This window comes from Alosa pseudoharengus, unplaced genomic scaffold, assembly GCF_046254945.1.
Source record: "Alosa pseudoharengus isolate Yale_2024_CS ecotype anadromous, Long Island Sound unplaced genomic scaffold, YU_APseudo_1.1 YU_APseudo_1.1_scf_21, whole genome shotgun sequence".
Lineage (NCBI taxonomy): Eukaryota > Metazoa > Chordata > Actinopteri > Clupeiformes > Clupeidae > Alosa > Alosa pseudoharengus.
In genome coordinates this window covers 15,284,726-15,311,945 of record NW_027468674.1, presented here as the reverse complement: position 1 = coordinate 15,311,945, position 27,220 = coordinate 15,284,726, and the positions used below count along the sequence as shown (strand labels likewise).

Sequence of the window (27,220 nt, the reverse complement as noted above, 5' to 3'; positions counted from 1 at the left end):
GTTGCAAACGCAGTTTTACCAAACATGGATGATAATTAGGGATTAACACAAGGCCGTAGTCATGATGTCAACATTGGGGGGGACCAAATCTGTGGTGACAGAATGCCCCCCCCCCCCCCCCCCCGGAGAGTTTTGTGAAAAGAGAAGGGTGGAGAAGAAGCAACTTTAATGGTCCATCCCTGGACCCCTGACTCCATTTGTGTTCAAAATGTATACTTTAAAAGAAATTACAAACTAGAGTATCTTTTGATAACCTCTATATTACACAGAATGTGGTTCTTTGACTTATTACTTACACCTGAAGATTTTTTTAAACTAGGGCTTAGACTCATAGGTTTGGAGCCTAAGATTTTGTCTTTTAATTTAGATTTTATTATGCTGGCGGCTAATCACACAATTTTAACGTAGTTTGAAAGAGACAGGATTCAGAAATAGGCTACTAAGACAGGCCCCTCTTCTGGCTGACTCACCTCATGTTACCCCTGTATGCATTATAGACTGGCTTCTGACAGAAATGACGTTTTGTGCCAACATGTACATGTAGAAACACTAGGCCTACTACAGCCTTTAATTGGTGAATGGAGGTTCTTTGGTTATTGTCCGCGATTCACATTAACTAGGCTATCACGTATTGTAAACGTCGCCACATTTGATCACGTTTTGCCTGCATGGATGCGCGATTGAGTACGCATCTAAATAATATGCAAGATGCAACAATCATTTCTAAGAGGTCTACACGGTAATTTCTGGCATTACTACTAGCATATGAATGCATTATTTATGATGAAAGACGTGAAAGAAATGACACAGGCTTGCACAAATTCATTATTTAAAATAAAACGTTTCACTTTTGCTATCATTGCGAGAATAGGATACAATATGGAAAATGTTCCCTTTCAGTCTGATTGGCTCCAAACATGTATGGGATTTCCTTAGCCTGTGCTACACCTTTCCGAGAAGTTTTGTGAAAATTGTTCCGGTAGCTTTTGCGATATTGTTGACAGCCCTACCTCACCTCAGTAGGGTGCAGTAAATGGAAGCTTTTATTAGCGCACGCCACTAACGAAAAACGGAAAATCACCAGGACAAACCACTCAGGGGTGTAGGCTACTCTGCAACCATAGGTCACTAATTTGTGCGTTATTTATGTTTGATTACATTTCAGATACGTGTTGGTTTCCTGTAGGCCTAGTATAGAGCTTTATTCTTTCTTTATTTTTCTATGTCCGAATATTGGGGGGGACATTTTGGTCATATTTGAATATTGGGGGGGACACGTCCCCCTCAATGTCTATGGTGACTACGGCCCTGGATTAACATCAAGTGGAAGTTTATTTTTGTCAATGAGGACAGCCTACTTGGGCCTGCGTGCTTTTTGAAATGTGGAATGCCAACATCAGCAGTTCCCACATAGATGTTCCTGCATTGAGGATATCAACAAAGCACTGTGTGTCTGCCTGTGTATGCACACACATAGTGTGTGTGTGTGTGTGTGCGAACGAGAGAGAGAGAGAGATGCATATGTGTGTATGTGTGTGAGAGATGGATAGAGAGAGAGAAAGTGAGAGAGAGAGAGTTGCATGTGTGTGTGTGTGCACGCATGACTGTGTGTGTGTGTGTGTGTGTGTGTGTTCATATTTGCTGCTATCAGATTGACATCTCCGTCCCCCACGTATGGAATCGTTTCAGCTGCCCAGTGTCTGGTGCGACCCATGAATGCGAGGTCAGGGGGAAAAGACCAAAAGGAGGGGCAGGTGGGGCAGTTTGTGGCTGGGAGGTGGGATTAGAACTGAATGACCACAGGGGCACAGGTCATGCAGACTGAAAATGAGAAAAGAAGCTGTCCATCTCTAAACCCCACGCGAGAACATTATGGGACCCCAAACACATCTGTCCATCTCTAAACCGCACGTGGGAAAAGAAGGCTGTCCATCTCTAAATCCCACATGAGAACATTTTAGACCCCGAACACATCTGCCCAAATAAGTCCATGACATGAGGCTTGTCCAGCAATCAGAGAATCACCCGCCCATATCCAATAATGAATAAGTCAATGAATGAATGAAAGAATGAATGAATGAACACAAATCACCATTTTATGTAGTCAGATTGGGCTATTCAAGACGAAATGAAAGTCAATGGAGTAATTCTGAAGTCGCTGTTGATCCCTGTGTGTATACATTTATGCCATATGCTTCACATGGGACTGCCCTTCATGGTTTCACATTTCATACAAACAACAAGCAACAAACAAACAATCAATGTAAGTAGTAGTAGTAGTAGTAGGTAGTATGTAAATTAATAACACAAAATAAGTAGTTAATGAAATGAATAGATGAATCAACCTGCAGTGCCTGAGTTAGTTTACGCTACTCATGCCAGTGAGTCAACAACGCATCCTGTATGTATTTGTTTGCAACATATACAGGTACTGTAGGCCTATGTGCTGCACATGGGATTGCTTTTCATTGTATCATGTATGTGACTCAATAAACACACACACACACACATGAACACACACACACACACACACATGAACACACACACACACGGGTGACACTGAAGAGGAGGGCCCCACACAATGATCACCATCAAGAACATAGATCATCAACACCACCCCCTCTCACAGAAACACCCTCCCATGCACACATTCACACACACACACACACGCGCACACACGCATACACACACACACACGCACACGCATACACACACACAAATACACGCACACACACACATAGACACAAACACACTCACTCCATTTATTTCTCCTCTGCTTATTGTTTTCAAATATGCACAATCTCTCTCTCTCTCCCTCTGCGTTTCTCTTTCTCTCTCTCTCTCTCTCTCTCTGCGGCTCTCTCTCTCTGTCGTGTGTGCTAGTTAACTAGTTTTTTAAGTAGCACTTTTTCTTCACAGCCTTCTGTGTCTCTCATCCGTCTCGTCTCTCCCTTTCGCTCTGTCAACAGAAGGCCACTGCATTCCTTATCATCCCTCTTACACACACACACACACACACACACACACACACACACACACACACACACACACACACACACACACACACACACACACGACGTGGATGACTTTAAATCCACTCTCACAAGATTTGTAGCAGCTTAATTCCAAACGATTGCCTCTCCCAACAACAACCTCAAAAGAGCAGGGGGAAAAAAAAACGCTGCATGGCCCTCAGAAGTCAGCAGTGTGTGTGTGTGTGTGTGTGTGTGTGTGTGTGTGTGTGCGGTGTGTGTGTGTTTGGGGTGTGTGTATGCGCGTGCGCCTCTGTGTGTGTGTGTGTGTGTGTGTGTGTGTGTGTGTGTGTGTGTTATTGGGTCCCTTGATGCTTGGAGCCCATATATCAGCAGTAAATTAAAGCTCATCCTGTGAGCTGGGGGTCGGCCCAGGGTCCCCTGAGTCTTTGTGTTGGTAATGCACATTAGTGTCCGGCTGGATGCCTGCTTTGACCAGCGCTGGCCGGGGTGACCGCGCCGACAGAGCTGCACATGAGAACCTCAGAGAGATGCTGGTGACCCCCACCGCCACAAACCGAGGCATTAGAATCAGTTACAGGGAGTGAGAACACACACACACACAGACTAACACACACACACACACAGAGACTAACACACACACACACACACACACACACACACACACACACACACACACACAGGTGGACTAACACACACACACACACACACACACACACACACACACACAAGCAGCAGCACACACACACACACGCAACACACACACACACAAGCAGCAGCACATACACACACACTCTGTCGTCTCTCTCGGAGGAGCATTTTTCAGCAGAAATGGGTGAAGTAACGTACTTCAGTCATCACTGCAGTGAGGAAGTGCTAAACGGGCTAAACACACACATACACACACACACACACACACTAGTGGACTAACACACACACACACACATAGGCTTTCACTCACACACACACACACACGGACTAACACACTAACATAGACATACAGATTTTGGTCGTCAGTTAACAGAAATCTCTACTACTCTACCCTCTATTCTGTGCATCACCACTGCAATTTTCCCTCTTTTTGTAACTGTTTCTCCTCCTCCGTCTGTTATGTAATTGTGTGTGTGTGTGTGTGTGTGATTGTGTGTATGTGTATGTGTGTGTGTCTGTGTGTGTGTGTGTCTGGGTGTCAGTAAAATGGATCCCCCCCGGCAGTTTACTGTAGAAGGCAAACAGCCAGAGTAGAAACTAGATGGTGTGTTTCCACATCAGCCCACTTTAGTGGAAGTGGGAGGCGATACTTTAAGGCCAATTTAAGCCCCCATCTCTCGTAAAAGCAGATCCTTTTATATTGTTACCAGCACCCTTTAAAACAGCAGACCAACAGGGAAGAGTGCTGCCGTTTCGGCTGAGACATCAAGACCGAGAGAGAGAGAGAAAGAGAGAGAGAGAGTGAAATAGAGAAAGATCCAGAGAGAGTGTGTGTGTGAGAGAGAGAGACCCAGAGAGAGAGAGAGTGTGTGTGTGTGTGTGAGAGAGAGAGAGAAAGAGAGAGATACCCAGAGAGAGAGAGAGACAGAGAGAGAGAGAGTGTGTGTGTGTGTGAGAGAGAGAGAGAGAAAGAGAGAGATACCCAGAGAGAGAGAGAGAGAGTGTGTGTGTGTGTGTGTGTGTGTGGGAGAGAGAGAGAGAAAGAGAGAGATATCCAGACAGAGAGAGAGTGTGTGTGTGTGTGGAGTACTGGAGTACTGAGGTCCAGGGGAAAAGCAGGAGTACTGAGGTCCAGGGCAAAAGCAGGAGTACTGAGGTCCAGGGGAAAAGCAGGAATACTGAGGTCCAGGGGAAAAGCAGGAGTACTGAGACAGGGACACGAGAGGCATAAATACTGTGGACATTTATTTCACCAGCATCTGCTGCTGTGGCTGCGGCCAATTTGTTCATTTGACTTTATTTGCTTTAAAGTCCATTTAATGTGTTAATTAGTCAGTGTTGTTAATTAGTCAGAGGCGTCTGAAGAAACCGCTGAGTAAATTTACACACATATATATTTTTTTTATAGTTACCGAAAACTAGGAGACACTTTAGGGGACAGTTGGATTAAGCCTGATATCTTGACTAAAGACTTTTTTTCCCAACAGAGATATTCATTGAAGTTCTCCTTTAGTGAAGAACTTGGCTCAATACACGTACATGAAAGCAGCCCTTGCAGACAGTAAAAGAGTTACCATATGAACAGCTTGTCTGCGCTCCTGGTTCTTGGGTGGACAGCACTTACGTATAGCTCACTGTGGTCGCCTGATCAAAATGAAGCACAAGATTTAGCGTTGGCGAGACGTTGGTTGAAATAAGCGACAGAGAAGACACTAGAGGAGCATTGAGATCGGTGTATTTTGTATTGCAGTGAGTTGCTAGAGAACTGAATGTTCTGTCTGCTGCTTAAAAATAGGTGCTCCAAACTGTGAACACAAACATGGAGGAATAAACAAATACACAAATACAAACACGCAGACACAGGGGTGAAAGACAAAGGCCTGATATGTACACACACTCAAGGATGGACTCACATGCACAACATACTCCCTACCACACACACACACACACACACACACACACACACACACACACATCAGGACACCGACACACACACACACACACCCACACACACACACACACACACACACACACACACACACACACACACACACACACACACACACACACACACACACACACATCAGGACACCGACACACACACACAGAGACTGAGAGAGGGGAGAGAGAGGAAGCAGGTCTGTTTAGACATTGTGTTTATGTGGCTAAACACGATGCTGCAAGGAGCCTGATTAACTAATAGGCTCAAGCCCTGAGGGTTTGGTTGTGCGGAGAGCTTACGGGAAAGACGAAGGAGTTCTGCCTTTTAATCACAAACATCCCCTCTCTGACATGCATAGGGATGTGTGTGTGTGTGTGTGTGTGTGTGTGTGTGTGTGTGTGTGTGTGTGTGTGTGTGTGTGTGTGTGTGTGTGTGTGTGTGTGTGTGTGTGTGTGCGTGTGTGTGTGTGTGTGTGTGTGTGTGTCTGTATCTGTGTGTCTGTGTGTGCGTGAGTTCAAACACTATGCAGCACTTGGTCTGCTATGTGGCAAGTGTGTGTGTGCATAAGTGTGTGTGAGTGTGTGTGTTTGTTTAGATAGTCCTGTGTTTGCAGATTACTCTTCCACTTCGACCAGAGTATCAGCAAACTCAAGATTAGGAACTACACAAACTTATAGACATGCAAACCCACAATTATCCATACATACACACACACACACACACACACACACACACACACACACACACACACACACACACACACACACACACACACACACACACACACACACACACACACACACTCACCCACCCACACACATACAAACATACTCACCCACACACACACCACATAAAACAAGCCCAAAAGTTTGAAAGCAGGGGGATAAAAACACTCTGAAGGAAACCTTTTGACAGGCTCAAAGAGAGACTACATGAGTGAGCCTATGACCCTGTGTATTTGTGTGTGTGTGTGTGTGTGTGACGTCACCCTCCCAACCCCTCTAATATATCTGAACTTCCATAAAGACGACTCCAGTTGTTAAGTTCATCCTTTCATAGTCAGCTCCTTTCCAGAGCTGTAAGTGGACGAGAGCTGTCCATCACAGGCATCCCCCAGCAGAAGATGGTACCCATTATAAAGCTTGGTGGACTGAGATAATGCATATGACGTGCCTTGTCCAAGGGCACGACGTGCAACATCAAGTCGTCATCTGGGTCTCAAACCAGCGATTGCCAGCCTAACCCCTTAGACCACTGAGCTACACGCTCTGCAGTTGTTAAATAACCCCAAAAAAACTAATTTCAGTCCCTCAAAGGTACTAAGCTTGTATGGGGCAGCTTGCCTGCATCTCTACCCCTGTGCCTCATCTCCGATGTGGGGAGCTAATTGATTCCGTAACCCAGACACTGTTCAGCTCCTCCTAGTTGAGGCACAGAACTCCCATTTGAGTCTCTATGTTTATTTTTATTTATTTGCTAGTGCTAATATTGGAGTAATTAAGCTCACCAACATGTGGTAATGTGTTAATGTGATGGTAATGTGTTTGCTTCCTATCACTTTCTACAATGTTGGAAACTCAATCATTGATGAAAATTAACTTGGCTTGACAACGTAATCAAATGGTTAACAATGTTATGCTAATATAAGATAGCTAACTCTGAGAGGTTAGCTTTGTAATCTTGTGAAGGTAAATGTGCAGATGTGTTCTCAAGAAACCTATTTTTCAAAATTATTCCCTAAAGTTCACCTTGCAAGTCAGGATTGGGTTCCCTCCATTGTCACGCAACAACAAAGGACTGTTCTGATTAATTATTCTGAATCATAAACTGGTGCACTTCCCATCTATACCAGAAATACTCAGCCAGGACGTATAGCGTTTATTTCACTCATGATATGTCATGTAACACACTTAATAGACACATGAAACAGGTTATATAATTGATTTTCACCAGAGTAGGTCTTTAAATCATCAAAACTATTTAAACGCAACACTGATCCAGTTCTGGTTTCAGAGTTCAGTTTTATAGCTACTGGACTTAGCGACACAGATCTTTACCAGCCTCAAGGTAATACCATAATCCATACTGTATAGCGTGCGCACACACACACACACACACACACACATACTGGTATTTATTACTTAGTGGGGCCACCTGTCAAAAAAGGTGCTATATGGGAACCACTGTTTCCAGAGGTGCTACAGGTCTGAAAAAAATCAGGCTTGTTTGTTTAAAATTATCAAACTGACTGGTCACCTCAAATTAGTGATACACTCGCAAAAAGTTTCCTGACCTGAATTTACAGCCACATTTGGGGACCAGCAAAATAAGCCAAGATATTGTGATGAGTGGGGACCTCATTTACATAAACACGCCTACTATGATAAAAAACAACACACACGGGGACCTCATACATGATGGGGACCAATCTCATTAGCATAAGGATACACACACACACAGTCAAGATTTTGGGAGAGGTGGGGACAAATCTGAAATTTGAAGCAAATCTATTGATAAGCCTAGAAAAATAGGACAGATCATGGACACCCACTGCAGACCCTCACGATCATTGTGCTTGTGCAGCCACACGTACAATAATGTGCTTGAAATGTTCCGTTTGTGTGTTTTTTATCATTATAGGTATCGTATGCAGGTTCAGATGTGTTTGCCAACTCTAGAGCTGCCCCTAAAGTGGCGATATTTATATTTTACTCTGCCATTGTAAATAGCCTACTTCTCGTGGCATGTTCCCCCTGTACACAATAAAAATGCTGTGTCTTCGGGGCGCTGTTGCATGGCTGGTTCTCTCAGTAGCGACTCGCTATGGCTGTGCTGTATGGCTATGCTAGGTGAACGATTCCCCTATTACAAGTTAATTTTCCATCAAATTGACTTCATAAATTTTATATTAAGGTGAAAATCTTGCATAGTTCTACACAAAATACATAAGATGGGCACACATTTTCTTGAAGTTAACTTTTACTTCTGCCTTTCATTTACTACGAACTTGAGAATGCAGCGTAATGATCCTCATTATCATCCGATTTCAAAAGTTGTGTAGGTGTGTAGTGCATTTATGTGCATGGTTGTGGGGGAGGGAGAGTGGACGTAAATCCACTAGTTGTTCTCCTCATTGCAATCCTGGCAAACACACAAAATGTCATGACTTGGGACAAACTAAAACTTTGAAATAAATGCTAAGCAAATGTGAACTGGGGCCTGTATCCATTGAAAACATGATGGAGACCTGGATTTCATCCCTATGATGATACAAATAGTTCAGGTTGGAGTTCCCACTTGACGATACAAACACACACACACACAGGTATTTATCTCTTTCCATATATATATATATATATGATGCACCATATACATATATGTGTGACAAGCCTCAACTTACCTCCTACTGTAAGAGAGGTGAGAAGTGGACAGATCATAGACACCCATTGCAGACCTCCACCATCATCATTCTTGTGTGGCCACATGTATGATAATGTGCTTCAGACTTCTTGTATGTGTTATTCATTAAGATTTACTATACTTCATACCCTAAACAGTATTACAACACTGTAATAAACTCGCTTTGACTTCACTCAACTTCTGCCTTTTATTCACTCCAAACTAATTACAGTAATGTCAGGAATTAGTTTTCTTTTGAGGTAAACAATTACTTCTGCCCTACACACAGACACACTCAACTTCAATAGGACAATGCATAGCAAGCTGAGGTAGAATAAAACATCCGTTGTGAAGACCATACGAAGGAACTTAAAAAGGCACGGAATACACTTAGCTACTGCAAAACACTTAAAAGTTAAGGCAAAATAAAACATTACTTGTGGGGACCAACTGAAAAAGTCTTACACACACAAAGTTGTGGGGACCAACTAAAGAAATCTGAAGTGGTTCTACACACACTTCACTTCAATAAAAGTGAACAATCAAAGTGAGGTAGAATAAAACATTAGTTGTGGGTACCAACTAATAGATTTAAAAAATCCCTGGCATACACTCAGCTTCAATAGGTAAGACACAAGCTGATGTTAAACAAAATATCAGTGTGGGAACCAAGTAAAAGCAAAGATTACATATACAGTACCCTCCCAAATTATTGGCACCTCTGCTAAAGTTGACTAAAAAGAGGAATGTAAAATCATCTTTTGTAAATTGATCTTAATGCCTGAAGTAAAAAAATGAGGAAATATCCAACCTTTGAGGACACAAGTTTTCTTTGTGAATGAATAATGCATCATAAATAAATGTTCTTCCTTAAAATACAGGGGTCTTAATTGACACCCCTATGTTTAATTCCCATAGACGCAGGCAGATTTTTAGGCCAGTTACTGTGCCTAGAAGAAGTATTCAGCCCCATGCTAAAGTTTACTAAAAAGAGGAATAAAAAAAATCTTCTTTTGGACATGCATCTTAATGCCTTAATTAAAGAAAATGAGGAAAAATCCATCCTTTGAGAACACCTATTTTCTTTGTGAATGAATAATGTATCGGAAATAAATAAATGTTCTTCATTAAAATACAGGGTGCATAAATATTCATACCCCTATGTTAAACGTATGTTGAATTCCCATAGAGGTAGGCAGATTTTTATTTTTAAAGACCAGTTATTTAATGGATCCAGGATACTATGCATCCTGATAAAGTCCCCTCGGCCTTTGGAATTAAAATAGCCCCACATCACATGCCATTCACCATATCTAGAGATTAGCATAATGTATATTTCAGTTAGCCTATTAGCTGGTTTGATTTGAGCATCAAACCAGCTAATAGGCTAACTGAAACACACCATGCCAATCTCTAAGTATGGTGAAGGGTATGTGATGTGGGACTATTTTAAATCCATAGGCCAAGGGAACTTTATCAGGATGCATAGTATCCTGGATCCATTAAATAACTGGCCTTTAAAAATAAAAATCTGCCTGCCTCTATGGGAATTCAACATAGGTTTAAGGGTATGAATACTTATGCACCCTGTATTTTAATGAAGAACATTTATTTATTTACGATACATTATTCATTTACAAAGAAAATTGGTGTCCTTAAAGGTTGGATTTTACCTCATTTTTGTAATTAAGGCATTAAGATCCATTTCCAAAAGATGATTTTTTTTATTCCTCTTTTTAGTCAACTTAAGCATGGGGCTGAATACTTTTTCTAGGCACTGTATTTCATGGATCCGGGATACTATGCATCCTGATAAAGTCCCCTTGGCCTTTGGAGTTAAAATAGCCCCACATCACATATCCTTCACCATACCTAGAGATTGGCATGGTGTTATTCAGTTAGCCTGTTAGCTGGTTTGATGCTTATTGAGCTCAATGCAAATTAAACCAGCTAATAGGCTAACTGAAATAAAACCATGCCAATCTCTAGGTATGGTGAAGGGTATGTGATGTGGGGCTATTTTAACTCCAAAGGCCAAGGGGACTTTATCAGGATGCATAGTATCCTGGACCCATGAAATAACTGGCCTTTCAAAATAAAAATCTGCCTGCCTTTATTTGAATTTAACATTGGGGTGCCAATACTTATGACCCCTGTATTTTAAGGAAGAACATTTATTTATTTGATACATTATTCATTCACAAAGAACATTGGTGTCCTTAAAGGTTGGATATTTCATATTTTTTTTTACTTATGGCATTAAGATAAATGTCCAAAAGATAATTTTATATTCCCCTTTTTAGTCAACTTTAGCAGAGATGCAAATAATTCTAGAGGGTACTGTATTGTAAGACAAAAGGGAATAAATAATATGTTATAAACTGTACCCATAGCTAATGTTACTTAGGCTAGCTACATAGTTATAACAGACACACAAGCAGCCTCTCATGAGATGCCTAGAATGGCTTCTCTCTGCATTACATTTTCTCTCTACTATTATTCACTCCAAACTAATTACAGGTAATTCAGGAATTACAGTTTTCTTTTGAGGGAAACAATTCGGTTGTACACAAAAAATTTGATAGCCTGCCAGTTTCTGTTTTTTAAAGCTGTGGGCTCTGCTTCTAAGCATCTAACACAGTCTAGTTTCCCTGGGACACGTAAAGATTTAAGAAAAGTACTCAAGTGCTTTTCTATTGCTTCCACTTCCTTCGTTTCCCATTTCCTCTTTGGAACAAAGTGAGCTGTCGAGAGAGGGAGAAAGAGAGAGATAAACAAAACTTGATTCCAAAAAGTCATATTAAAGGTTCTCTAAGCATGGTAGGGTCACATTGCTTCCGTTGATGTTTGAAGTAGAGGTTTTGGCAAAATGGCAGCGAGGTTTCTTTTCATTAAACTCGGTGTACACAAACAATCAAGTTTGCTCTAGTTCACGTGTAGAGACCCTGGTGATACTTCAAACAAGGTTTCATGTTGTGTCAAGCCTTCTTAGCGTATTAAAAATAGCGATTTTGATGCGATCATAGAAGGATGGGGCAACACGTCGACGTAAATCGATGACGTTGACGCAAAAAATACATCGACGCAAAATATGAGCGTCGATTCGTCAAGCATAACGTGTGCTGCTAAATATTTTTAATTTTACACCTTCAGGGTTTTCCATACGTTGACTAATCTGTGGCTGGGCACCACAAAATCAAAACCGGCCACCACACATTGATAGAACACATTGTTCTATGTTGTAGGCCTACTATTTTAAAGATAAGATAAATTAATTTAATTGAGCTGCACTTTTTACTCACACAGCCTTTCCTCGCCCTGCCCGCTCTCTCTCGTAACGAGCCCGCTGCTCCTCTGCATGTGCATTTAACAAAATATTCACGATTGTTGAAGGATTGTTGTTGCCACATAGAAGCACTGCATAGAACAGTGGGCTAAATTGCTATTAAATCCGCTTAGCATCGTTACCATGCTGCGCAAATTTGTCAAAACTACTGCATTAAAAGTTAAAGTAAACTCTATACTCTGCTAAGGTCATATCACAACATAGGAGACTAAACTAAGTTAAGTTACAGTATGCAATCAAGCAGTATCTCAAAGCTAACATTAGAATACTGTTTGGATGTCAAGTTTAGCATGCTTACTTGCAGCTGCTTGTATTCGTTACTCATGCAGGGCTCATTTTATTGACTCAGAATGTTTGCAAAATCCCGATGTAAAAGGAAAAGTGTTTTCAAAGACTCAAAAGTGCTTGTCCAAAGGAGAAGTAGGCCCTACGAACCGTTATTTGAACTGACTACGTTATGAATTGCATCCACACATCAGCAGCCTTTTAACTGTGTTAATGTTAATTGCAAGGATTCCCACACGAACGTCTTAAAATGACAGGCACTCAATTAATTGACATACACTACTGAACTTTATTGAATGCTACCTCTGACTAAGAATGCATTACTTTGCACTTGTATAGGCGTAGTCTTATTTTGGAATCTTAAGAGCAATAAACAAATATTGCAATGTTAAATTCATGTTTTTTCATTCAGATATGTAAATAAACATGTATAAGTTACTATTATAGTGAATTAATGGGGAGATAATCGATAATCGAATCGAAATCGAATCAGACTGAAAAAATGAATCGTTAGATTAATTGATGCATCGAAAAAATAATCGCTAGATTAATTGTTTAAAAAATAATCGTTTATCCCAGCCCTAGATCATAGTAGTGTCCCTAGCACTACCATTAAAAAGGCCATTTGACCCGAAAACGGCAATACGGTCTTTCTTAACAGGTTGCATTTTGCCAAGTTATCCTTTGAACTCATATTTAGATACAAAAAGGACAGACAACATATGAAATGTTGAAAAGGACAAATTGGACTATTCCATGGAAAATACATGTTAATTTTGATTTTTATACCACCAACATATTTAAAAAAAAAAGTGGGGACGGGGGTATCAAAATGCTGGAGAAGTTGTGTAGTGATAAAGAAAACAAAAGGAGGAATGTTTCACAACTAATTAAAAGGTCACTGGCAACATGGGGGGGCGCTGTGGCGCAACAGGCTACAGCGCTCATACCATGTATGGGTCCATGTGCCCACCAGTGGTCCTGAATCAGACCCAGGTCTGATTTTTTTCAATGCGGCTGTAGTGTGAACAACCAAGGCGGATTTGATGCGACTTGATACGTCATTATACATCACTTGTCACAATTATGTGCAGGCAGGAGATAGCTCATGGCCAACTGTCAACAACTGTCCGTTGTAGTCGAACGGGTAGCCTACAAGAGGCAGGCAAATTTCCAAAATTAAAACAAGAAACAAATTAAGTGGACATCGGAGGAGCTTCCCGAGATGGCGATGTCTTCGTCAAACGAAGAATATCATGTCTGACGCATTTCTCCACGACAAGTAGCCTAGGCTAAACTTCATCTGCATCACTAACTTATGCTAAATATGTTACGTTGGTTAGAGAGGTATTTGTTGTTTTCACCGTTTCAGTGATGTGTAGCTGGGTCATGGTTGGAGAAACGTTAAAGCATCTGCAGGTCAACTAACGTTAGCTAAGTCTGCATTACATCTGGCAACCCAGAAGATGCTCACGTCTGGTAGTCTTGAGAACGTTCACCAGTGTTTGGATTTTGGCATACAGAACGTTCAGTAACAATCCTACAAATCGCTCCTCTAATTTCTACCAGGATCCTTAGACAATTGCCATGAAAGTTTGTTTTGGACAAGAACAAGTTGTACATGGTGCAATAAAGATTTCCACTCTTCAAGAACAGACATCTAATTTTTACATCTATTCAATTAATTTCTTTTCCTTCCATACCTTTTGGACGTGAAGCGTGTCGTGGCTGCTCTGTAAAAAAAAAGCAAAAAGCAAACATACATTACCACTGAGCTCATGGCTTTCTGAGGCACATTTAGAAGAAGTAACTGTATTACAATCACCATACCAACAAATTATGCATATTTTCAATTACAAAAGGGATAAAATACTGCATCAGTACACACTTATGACCACACAATGACTATTACAATACTCCATCTGGGCTAGAACTAAACTACATACAACCCTCTGTCAGTTCTTGGGTGAGTGATTGGCTGCAGCACCTAAGTAGTGCAAGGCCACTTATCATTTTCTTCACTGTATGATCAATTTGTTTAGACCAGGACAGTCTACTGTTGAGAGTATTGGAATTAGAACGTATGTCTTATGTTTGTTTCTAACCGGTTGTTAAGTACAACATTACGGGTCCAGCAGCTTTTTCGTAAAAAAAAACATTTACTACCGCAGCTAGCAGTCACCTCCATTTTAGTAAAAGCAAATTCACTTAACTTTAACAGCGTAATTACTATAGCTGTGCAGTCAGATGATACAATTAAGGGTAACGTCCAGGCTTCCCCAATAAATAGGATTTTTTTAGGTTGAGGCAACAAGTGAGTAGTAGGATGACAATTGCCTTAAAGGGATATTCCACTATTTGGGGAATTACACTCATTTTCCACCTCCCCTTGAGTTAAACAATTGATTTTTATCTTTCTCCGTTCACCCAGCCATTCTCGGAGTCTGGTGATACCACTTCAAGATCCAGCCTAGCATAGATCATTGAATCGGATTAGACCATTAGCATCTCGTCTGCTAGCATCAAGTTTAAAAGTGACTAAAATTTTCGGTAATATTCTCTCAAGTTAGAACGTGTAATAAGACCAACGGAAAATGAAATGTTGCGATTTTCTAGGGTGATTTGACATGGAACTATACTCTCATTCCAGCCTAATCAGCACAATGATATCATGCAGACAAATTAGTTAGTGACTGGATTATTACGCCTGAATGAGAGCATAGTTCCATGTCAAATCAGCCTAGAAAATCGCCACATTTCATTTTCCGTTGGTCTTATTACACTTTCTAACATCAAAAAGTAGAGAGGTTTTAAAAAGGAGAATTATCGGAAATCTTAGTCACTATTAAACGTAGCAGGCGAGATGCTAATGATTTAATCCGATTCAATGATCTATGCTAGGCTGGAGATGGCAATCATTAAAGCAATGAAACTATCAGCCTGATTGGGACCATGTTAAGTGGTGAGTCTCATACCAGCATTATAAACTTGTGGATAATTTAGCCTGTTTTCTACCAGGAGGCCCAGACAATTGCCATGAAAGTTTGATTGGGACAACAAAAAGTTATACATGGGGAAAGAAAGATTTCCATTCTTCAAGAACACATATTTCTCATTTTCACACTACTACACATTACTAATCAATTAATTTATTTTCCTTCCATACCTTTTGGACTTGAAGTGTGACGTGGCTGGTCTGTAAAACAAAAATGCAAACATACATTACCACTGAGTGAGCTCATGGCTTTCGGAGGCACATTTAGAAAAAATAAATTACAATCACCATACCAAACAAATTTCAAGACTGCAGCCAAGAACGCTACAGTAAGCAACAGCATACACAAAAGTTGTGGGGGCTCCTTTCATCATTATAGAGCAGGAATGGGCAACTTTGAGTATAATGAGGGCCACAAAATGTTCTTGTCAATGTCAGAGGGCCAAATGTGACCACCACTGGGATATCAGGAATCAGTATAGCCTATGGCTGTACGGTTTATTAAACCAACATGCATTAATTTAATATTTTCTATACTCAAATGCATTTTTAATGTTGCTTCTATTCACCAATGAACTTGAAATAAACTAAAAAATATTACACATTCACAATACACCTTTTTGCCACTGTAATGAGTAATAGCACTTGTAAAAAGGCTCCATGACTTTTCCCTGACAAAAATCCTGAATTTCCATGACCAATCAGGAAATTAAAAAATGGGTATTGAGACAACCACTCAAGCAAGTAGTAATGGAAAACGCTAATAACTCAATAAACATCAATGCTGCATGTATACAGTATTTGTATTAATGTATTTTGGCAAGTCAATTTTAAACTCCTACAACAAAATTCCCTGATATTCCACGACTTTGCCCGGCAAATATGAAGGTAACAAAGACGTGTCAAGACCACATAGAAGTGGTGTAGCTTCCCCCCCATAAATGGCCATATTATGTAATTAGACAAATCTATTTATTTTTGTTAAGCATACCAGATATGTCCCGTTACTTCATATGAAATAGGCCTACCTTTCTCCTTATAAAAGTTGACTTCTTTTTTATAATATATACTGTTTAAAAAAACTGGCCAGGTAGTATTGAGGTCTTTTAGCTCCGTTTTCTCTAACCATCTTTATAATTCGCTAGCTATTTTGATGACTAGGCGCAAGTCAGTGATCCAGAGCAAGTATAGCCGAAACAGATGATAGGATCCAGAACTGTCACTCACCTTTCCACGCTCACCCACTTTTCCTCTTTTTTCTGCTTCAATTTGTGCAAAACTATGGCCCGCATCACACTGTACTCGGCTCTATCGTCTGTTTTACTCAGTAATGGCGCTTGTCGCAATATTGCGACTTGGGCAGTTAGAGCAGAGCTCTACACTAACATTTTTTTTCAGGAGCACTTGTAAGCCCAAGTTAAAAAATTTAGGAGCACAGACAAAAATTTGGGCGCACAGTCAGTTCTGTACTTAACTTACACATAATCTAACGTTATACTGCAGCTAACAGTTAAACATGCCAGTGCACCAATTGCGAATATTAAGAATGACTGACAACATTTAGGCTACAGGAAGGATTTTAAAGATCAGTGCCTACTTTATTTTCAGTCTGTTCCATTTTCCTACATTTTGTTAATGTAAAATAATATAATACATTGCCATATTTGCATTTAGCCTGTATATCAAGTATCCTGCCAAATGTAGGCTAATTTATTTATTTGTGAATCCATCTATAGCTAATCCAAATATGCCCATGGTGACCTATCTGACTGCATACTGCCTAATACTACTACTAAAACAGTCCATTTTCTCTTCCACAAAACCCAACATAGGTTAATCAAGGATATATGTTTTATACCTTTAGTTTTTATTTGAAATATCTGCATGGAGTTTGTCAGTAGCGTTCTACCTTTGAATAAAATGGGAGTATTACGGGAGGCTACTTTTGTGCCGGTTTGCTACAGCTAGGCCTATATTTTGCATATTGCAGCCAATACGTCAACTGGGCTAAAAGGCATGTTAGGTTACCTTTCTTTCTCTCACAGCATTCTCAGAATCTCATCCTGTTCCTCCTACATCCAATGAATTCGGTGGATAGAAGAACTAATTTCTTCAATCTTTGCATCTTGGCTGGCTAGTCTACCTTTCCGCTTTTTCGGCGCGCTCTTGGATTTGATAGAAGCGACTAATAGCGAGTCACAACGCGAAACTGCTAACGTTGATGGGAGGTGTAGTTTTTATGCTGCATTCGCGACGTGATTCTATGGTTTGCACCAGTAATGTTTCTCGATGTTGCGGTGTATTTTGTAGACAAATATTGACATGGTTAGAAGTCATTCGCACCAGTGCGCCTAAATATTTTTTTGCACTCGCACGACATCATTTTACTCGCATGTGCGAGTGCAATGGGTGCACTGTAGAGCCCTGTAGAGGGTTAAAAGTTAAAAGCAATTATTAGTGTAATAGGCTACTTTAGTAAGCAAATAATTAAATTGAAGAGCCGTAAATTACAGTGTTCTGACAAGAACTTACCTTGACTTAACTTGAATGCAATAGTTACATTCAGATTTGCAGAGTGTGGTTATCAACCTAATCTGGATTTAAGAGCAATTCAGCCCGTCAACTTTAAATTATTCCACCGCGATATTTTTAAATTGATGAACATGCAGAGGAGGGCAAAGATCAGAGACAAAGAGTCAGCACGGCAGAGGCTGCAGTTGTGCATAGCAGCACGGGGGCAGGGCGGGCATATAAGATTACACATTATTTAAGTAGCACAGTGTACCTGTCAGGACCAGTGTCCTGTACTTTCAAACATATTTAGTGATATTTTCCTTTCCTACCTTTTGGAAATGACATGGGTCCCAGCTGTTCTGTATCTTGCAAGGATACATCAGGAAGTGACTCGACATCTACACAACAACAATAAACATGTAAAACATGAGCTTAGCTTGTGCTAAGCTTTCACAAGATACCTAGATCAAGAATATTCACTCTAACTACAGAGGAGTGTTGGAAATGTTGTGACTGAAACAGGTTAGGAGATGTGAGCATTGTAGCTGTAAAATGTGTGACCTTGGCCCTGAAACACATATTTGTCATTTCACATATTCAGTGATATTTTCCTTTCATACCTTTTAAATGTGACATGTGCTCCAGCTGTGGTGTATCTTCCAAGGACACATTGGAAAGCAAGCTGACATCTACACAATAACAATAAAAATGTAAAACATAAGATTTTCCTTGGACTTATTCCAAGCTTTCACAAGATACCTAGCTCAAGAATATTGACTAACAAACTACTGAGAAGAGGGTGTTGGAAATGTTGTGACTGAACAGGTGAGCTGTAAAATGTCCCACTATGGCCCTGAAAATATCACTATGTGTTTTCTTTCATACCTTTTGGAAATGACATGGGTCCCAGCTGTTCTGTATCTTGTAAGGATACATCGGCAAGTGACCCGACATCATCTACAGTACACAACAACAAAACACCAATCACGTAAAATATAAGATTTCCTTAAGCCTTGTGTTGCCAGCCTAATAAATAATAGAATTGGCGCAACCAATCAATTTTTCAGACAAGACCATGTAACAAGCTTTCAAAATAACAGGACTTTGTACATGGTACATGGATTTCAATGAGGTTTTATCACTGAATCCAGCATAGGCTACTTGCCAAAGACACTGGACTGGATTCCCTTCAATATTTTTTTCAAAGTTAGACTAAGCTATTTAAATATTTTTTTAGGCCTACTTTATATAATTTACTATGTGCATCTTGTCCCATATGCAGCACAGCAAATTAAAGTTAATCCACTATTTACATTTTGTATACCAGTTGTATCTAAACCAATCAAAGCTTGACTGAAACATTGTAAAACCATTGACTTGTTTTAAATTAAGAGGTCCTCCTGGCATGATCCTTCTGAAAACTGCTGGTTTCATCTCAAACATGCACGTATTATGAACGCATGTTTTTTTTATGTAGCCAGTCGCCGACATTGAAAAAATGTGCGGTTATATTTCACAACTTTTGCGAAGTAGGCTAGGCCTACTGGGAAACGCTGGCAAGAAAGCTGCTGACATATTACAGGTATTATAACTTAGACAGATATTTTCTTCCCTAGGCTAGGCCAGCAACACACGCTGGAAAGATCAACTTAACATGTACAGTATTTCCTCCTGACTGCGAAAACGTTTGTCTTCTTTTTATGTCAGTCCGTGGTTCCTTCATAAATTGCGCAGCAAATTATCAGGCGAGTGACAGAAGCACTGCACATAATTTGACCAGCAGTCTTCACGTCCATAGTTTGTGAAACGTTGATGTGTCTGAGCAAAGATTCTAGATGCCCAGCGCAACTCCAAAAAGGAGGACAAATGAGCGTCCGGTTTGAGGCTGCGCCGGACGCCAGACAGGGCTTTTAAAATCCATATGTCCGGCCTAAACGTATGGCCAACCTATCGCTAACTGGCTTACCAACTCTTTCTCCCGCTCACGTAGGCTACCTGCGTATCCCTGAGGCCTCTGCACGAAAACGTCAGGCATATTTGTTCATAGCCTACTGTATTAATACCGTTCACACCTTTAACCACACCCGTGAAAAACATCTTCACTCTGCAACCCCTACACTTCCTCCCGTAGCCTCATTATACAATTGCTTTTTAAATACACGAAACCTGATGGAGACATTTCACTCCCTCTCTTGCACTCGCTCACTCGCTGGCGGTCCCATACGCAAATGTAATACCTCCGTTTCGAAAATTCAAGACATCCCAGACAATTTAAGACTTTTTTAGGCCTTAAAAACCGAAAGTTGTATTTAAGACTTTTTAAGGATCCGCAGGAACCCTGGGTTGTATATGTAAGGGATAATGGACGACATTCCACTGCTTATTCCACTGTTGCCACTTGCGTTGTGTTCATTTACTGTTATAATGGAAAAGTTTTAATCTCTAAAACTATGGTTTGTAGAACTACTTCTTTCCGCCACAAAGCACAAACTGCCGTTACTAGTTCTAAATGGATGGTTGCTATGGCCAAAGGCCCGTCGTTAGTTCCATCTCTCCCGTGGTCAGGCAGGCATATCTTAGCGATATTTCAAAGCTAAGGTTCATCAGAATCCTATTTTACTTAGCCTACATGTCATCCAACTAGCTAAAATCCAAGTCCATCATATGCTACAATGTTACTATGTTCTGAACATCTGTATTTTACAGCTTGGATACAACATGACAGTTCATTTAAACTTAACGAGTTTGCCAAATTAATATACAAGTGTAATACGGCCAACAGATTGGATCTACTTCATAGGTGTGCAAATAACATACGGTTAATACATGTTCTAAATTACGCAGGACAATGGGGAAGTCAACCAAGCAGTGGAATAAATGTATGTATGTACCTGCTGGTTGTACACCAATGTCCTCATGCTCTTCTTCTTCCATTCCCTCATCTAGCAGCTGAACTTGCTCTGCAAAATTAAACTTGATATCAGGAAATCATGAATGGGAGAGCATTCTTGTCTAAACAATATATGCATGCTAAAGTACTGTATTACACATACCGTGAGGTTGTATTTCGATTTCATCGAGATTTTTTCCCTTGAATTCCATTAGTCGGCCTTGTTCAATCGACATCAGCACCTTACTGATTTTTGCGAGTTGCAACGTTCCCTCTGGCAGTCTATAATATTCTCTGTGCACAACGAGGTCATGTCCTAGGAAATTAGCCAACTGGTCCATTTCTGTTTCGGTCATATTAAGTACTGTAGACAGAGTGGCCACATGTTTTCTTAACTTAGTGGATTTCAAAGCATCAGGATTCTTAGCACCACATTTTTGGGCAAAGGTGCGAAGGCAGTCTGATCCTCTGTAATGAAATATTGAGCCGGGTCTGGCAAAGAAGTATGGGTTGCCCTTCTGTATGCCACACTTCTCTCTTGTGTTGACAAGCAAATCCAATGAGCTGACCATCTTTGGGGTCAGGAGTATGGGCACTTTGCGTCCACGTTTGCCTCTTGTCTCAATTCTAGAAAAATGCCGACAGAGCTATATCTTCGTGTGGATCAGATTTATTTCTTGACATGAAGGCTGACAAAGGCATAGAAGACACTTCGCCCTCTCTCCTTCTGTTGAAAAGTATAACACTTGCCAAACATGTCCGGGCTAAACATGACCATCTTACATCTGAGGGTTCTTCTGAAAGAAGTTTGTGATACTCGTCATTCTTGGAGTCCAAATACGAATGAAGTTTTTGGATATCCTCCGTAAAAGGAAGGATCAACGGAGTGTTCCATTTGGCCTCATGTAGATTCCTGAGAGCAGTCGAGGATATATAGTCACACCATCTGGTTTCATGTACCTTCTGGAAATCCACTGCTTGTGCAACCATCTCATCATTTCCACTCATTCTGCCGTTGCTTTCCATAAGTTTTGCAACCTTTTTAAGACTGTGGCCAAGCTTCAGTGCAAGGCCTTTGATTTTGTAAGTTTCAGTCTGACTATCGTATCCACAAGTCTCCTTTACTGCCTTCACCACTGTCTGGTACTTCTTCGCATCAATGAGGTCCTTCATATCTTTAACTGCAGTCATCTTCCGTGCGGTAATCAGTAGTCGCCCGACCTCACGCATCTTCTGCCTGATGTTTTCATATCGTTTGGGGTTTGAACCACTCTTATTCAAGTGTTGTTGTCCTAATTGCAAAATACTCTCATCATTTTTGACAGTGTGTGTTATTTCATCCTGTGACATAGTACTTAGCACTGTCCAAAGTTTTTCATTTAGGTGGGAAGGAATGGGCTCCATAAAAGCACACATTTTCTGGACCCGCGTCTTCCCAGGGGTTGTGCTTGAATTTTTGGGTTTCATTGGGCAAGTTTTGTGATGTCGCCATAAAATTTTTCTCATAAACAGTCCATGGCAAAACAAACAATGCAAAAAGTCAGAGCGTTGTGTCTTCATCGTAGGTCTTTTTCGTGGGACCAGTTCACCCCTGCCAGTCCTGATCACCTCGGCATTGTGTCTGTAGTTGCCCTCATTTCGAATTGACTGCAAAGAAACCCTCCTCGCTTTGGATCCCTTTGGGTGCATTAAAGCAGATGCTACCTCCCGTTCATTTGCATGAACTTGTTGAAGATGCCTCGCCATTTTGATGAATGGCTTAAAACAAAAGAGGCAAAATTGTCTTTTATTGTAAACTCTAGAGCCATCACTTTTTTTGAGAACTTCTGGAATTGTTATTGCCGATGTGGATGGCTGATCTTCGTCTGTTGGGTCCTTAGGATGATTGATCTTGGGAGACCTGGCTAGAAAATGAATGGCCCCACTTTTTTTTTTCTTTATGGGTGGCGGTATGATGACAGAAGAACCTTCTGAAGAACTGGATTCTGCAGATGAAGGAATATAGTCTTCGTCCTCATCTGGAGTAGTTTCAATGTAGTCCTGATAATCAGGAATGGAGTTCTTCTGAAAAGTCATATTCATATAGATGTCATTTAGAAAACCAATTAAAAACAATATTTCATGTCCATACACTCCCTCACAGACTCACTAAACTAACTCACCCACCTGAATAGCCTTTTTTTGTTTATTCTGTATGGATAGCGGCATGCTAACAGAATAGCCTTCCGAAGAACTGGATTCTGCAGAGGAAGGAATATAATCTTCATCCTCATCTGGAGTGGTTTCATTGTAGTCCTGATAGGCAATAATGGTTGACTTCTTCTGAAAAGTCATATTCATATAGATATTTCATTTAGAACAAACAAATTTACAATGTTACAATGGTTTTAATTAGGTAGACATGGCTTTTGAATACTAAATAAAGCTGTTGCTATAATGGTTGAAAGTAGGGATGGGCATTCGATTAAATTTTCTTAGTCGATCGTCGGGAGAATTAACAATCGACTATTGATTAAATCATTAATATTTCTAGGCCTATATTAAAATTAATTATTTATTTAACTTTTTAAAAATGCAATCAAAATACAGAAATACAGCATGTTTTTCCTCGATGAGATATTAATCACAAGAAGAACTTCTGGCAGTTAAACTGGACGTTCGGTTAGGTTAAACAGATATTAAGCGCTTCGGTGCTCTAAAGCAGCGGCATGCGAGACGGCGTTCAGATTAAACAGAGACCCTCGTTTGTTCCAAAATAATAAATTATAAAAAAGAACCATGTTAAACAATAACTTAACCAAAAACATAATAATGCTTAAGTCTGACAGGTTTTGTTAAAATGTAACTCAAAACTATCCAAGGCACGGAGTCGACAAAGAGGGTGAGAGATTAGCCTATAATAATTAATTAGGCTATTTAACAAAGCCTCATAAAAAAATAACATGCGGAAAAATCCTCAAATTATGGCAGAGGTCTTTTATTTACTTAGGCTGTGCAAAGCACAGGGCTTTATTTGGGGCAGACGTAGGCTATATTGAGCATGCCTTTATTTCTACGTGCACTTTATTGTGAGACATGCGTTTCGTTTGGAGCGCATACCGCTATCAAAAGCAGAAGATTTTCCGTTTGGTGTGGGATTTAATTTTCTTTTGGACAGTTTCATTATGTTGCTTAATGTTGGGACTGATGAGCACTGAAATCTGGGGGGTATTACATTTAATGTAGTTGAAAGAGTCGGAATTTTCACCCACTGTTTATTGCGAGACAAGGCAGTCGCTTTCATTCATTAAAAACGTGCGCTGTGCTGTAATGGAAACCTTATTGCGTAGCCAAGTAGCCTAAATTGAGTTTGAATTGCATGATTTACTTTTTTAAATTTATAAGCTGGAATGCCTCCAGTTGCGGCAATAATTGTGTTTTAATATAGTAGCCTAGGCCTACTGCTTCAGACTCTGGCAAGCTCAGAAGCCCGAGCACAGACTAAGCTTCAATAGGATAGTAAGAAGCAGGTTGATGTCAAATAAAATATCATGAGAACCAAGTGAAAGCAAAGATTACATATACTGTAAAACAAAAGGGAAGAAATTGTATGCTATAACCTGTACCCATAGGTTACTTTACTTAGTTTAGCTACGTAGTGCTGACAGACACACAAGCAGCCTCTCAGGTGATGGCTAGAATCGTTTCTCTCTTCATTACATTTTTCTCTCCTAGTATGATGCAGTAAAAGTGACACGTAATTGAAATGATTGGCTAACTAGCTAGTTAGCAATAGTTTACATACAGCTCAAGGAGTTATGCTACAGTAAGCAGAACGGTAGCCGTAGAAACTAACCAACCGTAACAATACTATTTCCACAACAGGCAAAGACTGATTATGTTATGTTCGAAATGCTACAGTTAAACTAGCTAGTTAGCAATAGTTTACATACAGCTCCAAGAGTTATGTTACAGTTATGTTCTTGAATTTCCCCTTGAGGATCAATAAAGTATCTATCTATCTACAGTGAGCCGAACGATAGCTGGACAACCTAGTTTCATATGAGGTGTAAGCACCAGCGCTATTACTGTGGCCCTAGCCTAAATAATGACTCAAATTCTGCTTCACAATACTATTTCCACAACAGGCAAAGACTGATTATGTTACCTGAGTGGCAGATGTTTGGAGGTCACTGGTAGAAGGCACATTTTCCAGGCTGCAAGTGGCATCCTCACCCTTGATAAGAAGAGAAAGACATGGGCACAAAGTGTTAACGTGTACCTTATGAATAGACCGTCAGTCATAACAACCTTCTAAACACTTTCACCTTGCACTTAGATTGGCACCTTTTTTTTAAAACAGTGCATGTATGCTATAAAATATAGCCATTGCTAATGTTACTTAGGTTAGCAACGTAGTGCTAACAGACATACAAGCAGCCTCTCATGAGATGACAAGAATGGTTTCTTTCTGCCTGGCATTTTCTCTCTCCTAGTATGATGTAATTCAAATTAGTGGCTAACTAGCTAGTTAGCAATAGTTTACATACAGCTCCAGGAGTTATGTTACAGTGAGCAGAACGGTAGCTGTACAAACTAGTTTCACATGAGGTGTAAGCACCAGCGCTAATACTGTGGCCCTAGCCTACCTAATGACTGTCAAATTCTAATTCACAATACTATTTCCACAACAGGCAAAGACTGATTATGTTACCTGAGTGGCACATGTTGGGAGGTCACTGGTAGAAGGCACATTTTCCAGGCTGCAAGTGGCATCCTCACCCTTGATAAGAAGAGAAATACATGGGCACAAAGTGTTAACATACCTTATAAATAGACTGTCAGTCATAACAACCTTCTAAACACTTTCACCTTGCACTTAAATTGCCATCTTTCATTACTTAATTTAACATGAGTTATAGGGACCGGGTGCAAGAAACCATGAAGGCCCTACACACAAACCTGACTTCAATATGATAATTAGAAGCAAGTTAAGAAAGGATAAAGCATTAGTTGTGGGGACTAAGTGAAAGAAATCTTTAAAAACCTACAAACCCTACACACAAACATACTCAACTTCAATAATGACAATGCATAGCAAGCTGAGGTAGAATAAATGATCAGTTGTGAAGACCATACAAAGGAATTTAAAGGTGTGGTTCAGGATTTTGGACCTTCATTTCCAAGTTAGCAAGTGTGATATTTATCAGTGGAGACCGTTTTAAACATATTTCATCCAGTCCTTCTAGTTGCAGAGTTCGCAGGTGCTAGGCTAGCGCAAGTCATCAGTATGTGTTAGCCTGCCACTAAAAACAGTCTTACCCACTCCACAGTACACCCGAGGCAAATAAATTATAACGCCAGACTATCGATGTAAATGTCTGTGTTGATAGTTTTATTTCTAACATTATTCTATCCTTGCATTTTAAGTGATCGCATTACATTTTGAGGGACTAGTTTCTAAGCAGCGGCAGAATTTTACTTGCTCTGGTTAGTAGTACTGCGCCGAAAAGTAAACAGAGAAGCGTACTCCAATAGGGACACCTAGTAGTAGCCTAGGTAATATCAGTCCGCCGCTGCCGCTGCTTATATGCCTACTACCAACTTCAGGGAACAAAGTAGAACTATTGCAATGCAATGCAAGGGTAATTTTATTTCTAACAGTATTCTATCAACACAGACATTTACATCGATAGTCTGGTGTTATAATTTATATGCCTCGGGTGCACTGTGGAGTGGGTAAGACTGTTTTTACTGGCAGGCTAACACATACTGTTGACTTGCAACTCTGCAACTAGAAGGACTGGATAAAACGTGCTGAAAACAGTCTCCACTGATAAATATCACACTTGCTAACTTGAAAATGAGGTTCTATGTCTAGAATCCTGACCCACCCCTTTGAAAAGGCACGGAATACACTCAGCTACTGCCAAACACTTAAAATTGAGGGACTGTAAAAACATCACTTGTGGGGACCATTTGAAAAAGTCCTACACACACAAAGTTGTGGGGACCAACTAAAGGCATCTCAAGCGGTCCTACACACACTTCACTTCAATAAAACAGATAGAATCAAACTGAGGTAGGATAAAACATCAGTTGTGGGGACCAATTGAAAAAGTCCTACACACACAAAGTTGTGGGGACCAACTAAAGGCATCTCAAGCGTGTTACACACACTTCACTTCAATAAAACAGTTAGAATCAAAGTGAGGTAGGATAAAAC

The 27,220-nt window shown here is 40.3% G+C and overlaps 1 protein-coding gene and 1 long non-coding RNA gene across 2 annotated transcripts in view; both read right to left on the bottom strand.

The window, feature by feature from the left end:
• The window catches only part of LOC143137708 (uncharacterized), a 626,567-nt gene that overhangs the window by 292,223 nt on the left and 307,124 nt on the right, over nt 1-27,220 (bottom strand). The gene's annotated exons all lie outside the window — the stretch shown is intronic.
• Nucleotides 11,401-21,657, bottom strand: LOC143138451 (uncharacterized). The gene is made up of 8 exons (XM_076298914.1): nt 21,179-21,657; nt 21,017-21,085; nt 19,011-19,082; nt 18,746-18,814; nt 18,455-18,523; nt 15,783-15,812; nt 14,320-14,349; nt 11,401-11,729 (listed from the first exon to the last, which is right to left on the bottom strand). The coding sequence occupies exons 1-8, from the start codon at nt 21,585-21,587 to the stop codon at nt 11,518-11,520; spliced, it is 960 nt and encodes a 319-aa protein (XP_076155029.1). The 5' UTR covers nt 21,588-21,657; the 3' UTR covers nt 11,401-11,517.

Bases quoted from the DNA above. Each gene is read 5' to 3' on its own strand.
- LOC143138451 (XM_076298914.1), bottom strand. From the start codon at position 21,587: ATGGTCAGCTCATTGGATTTGCTTGTCAACACAAGAGAGAAGTGTGGC. The intron at 18,524-18,745 runs GTATGAAAGGAA...GTTGTTGTGTAG, and splicing joins GCACATGTCACATTTAAAAG to ATGTCGAGTCACTTCCTGAT. The intron at 15,813-18,454 runs GTAGGAAAGGAA...TTTGTTTTACAG, and splicing joins ACCCATGTCATTTCCAAAAG to ACCAGCCACGTCACACTTCA.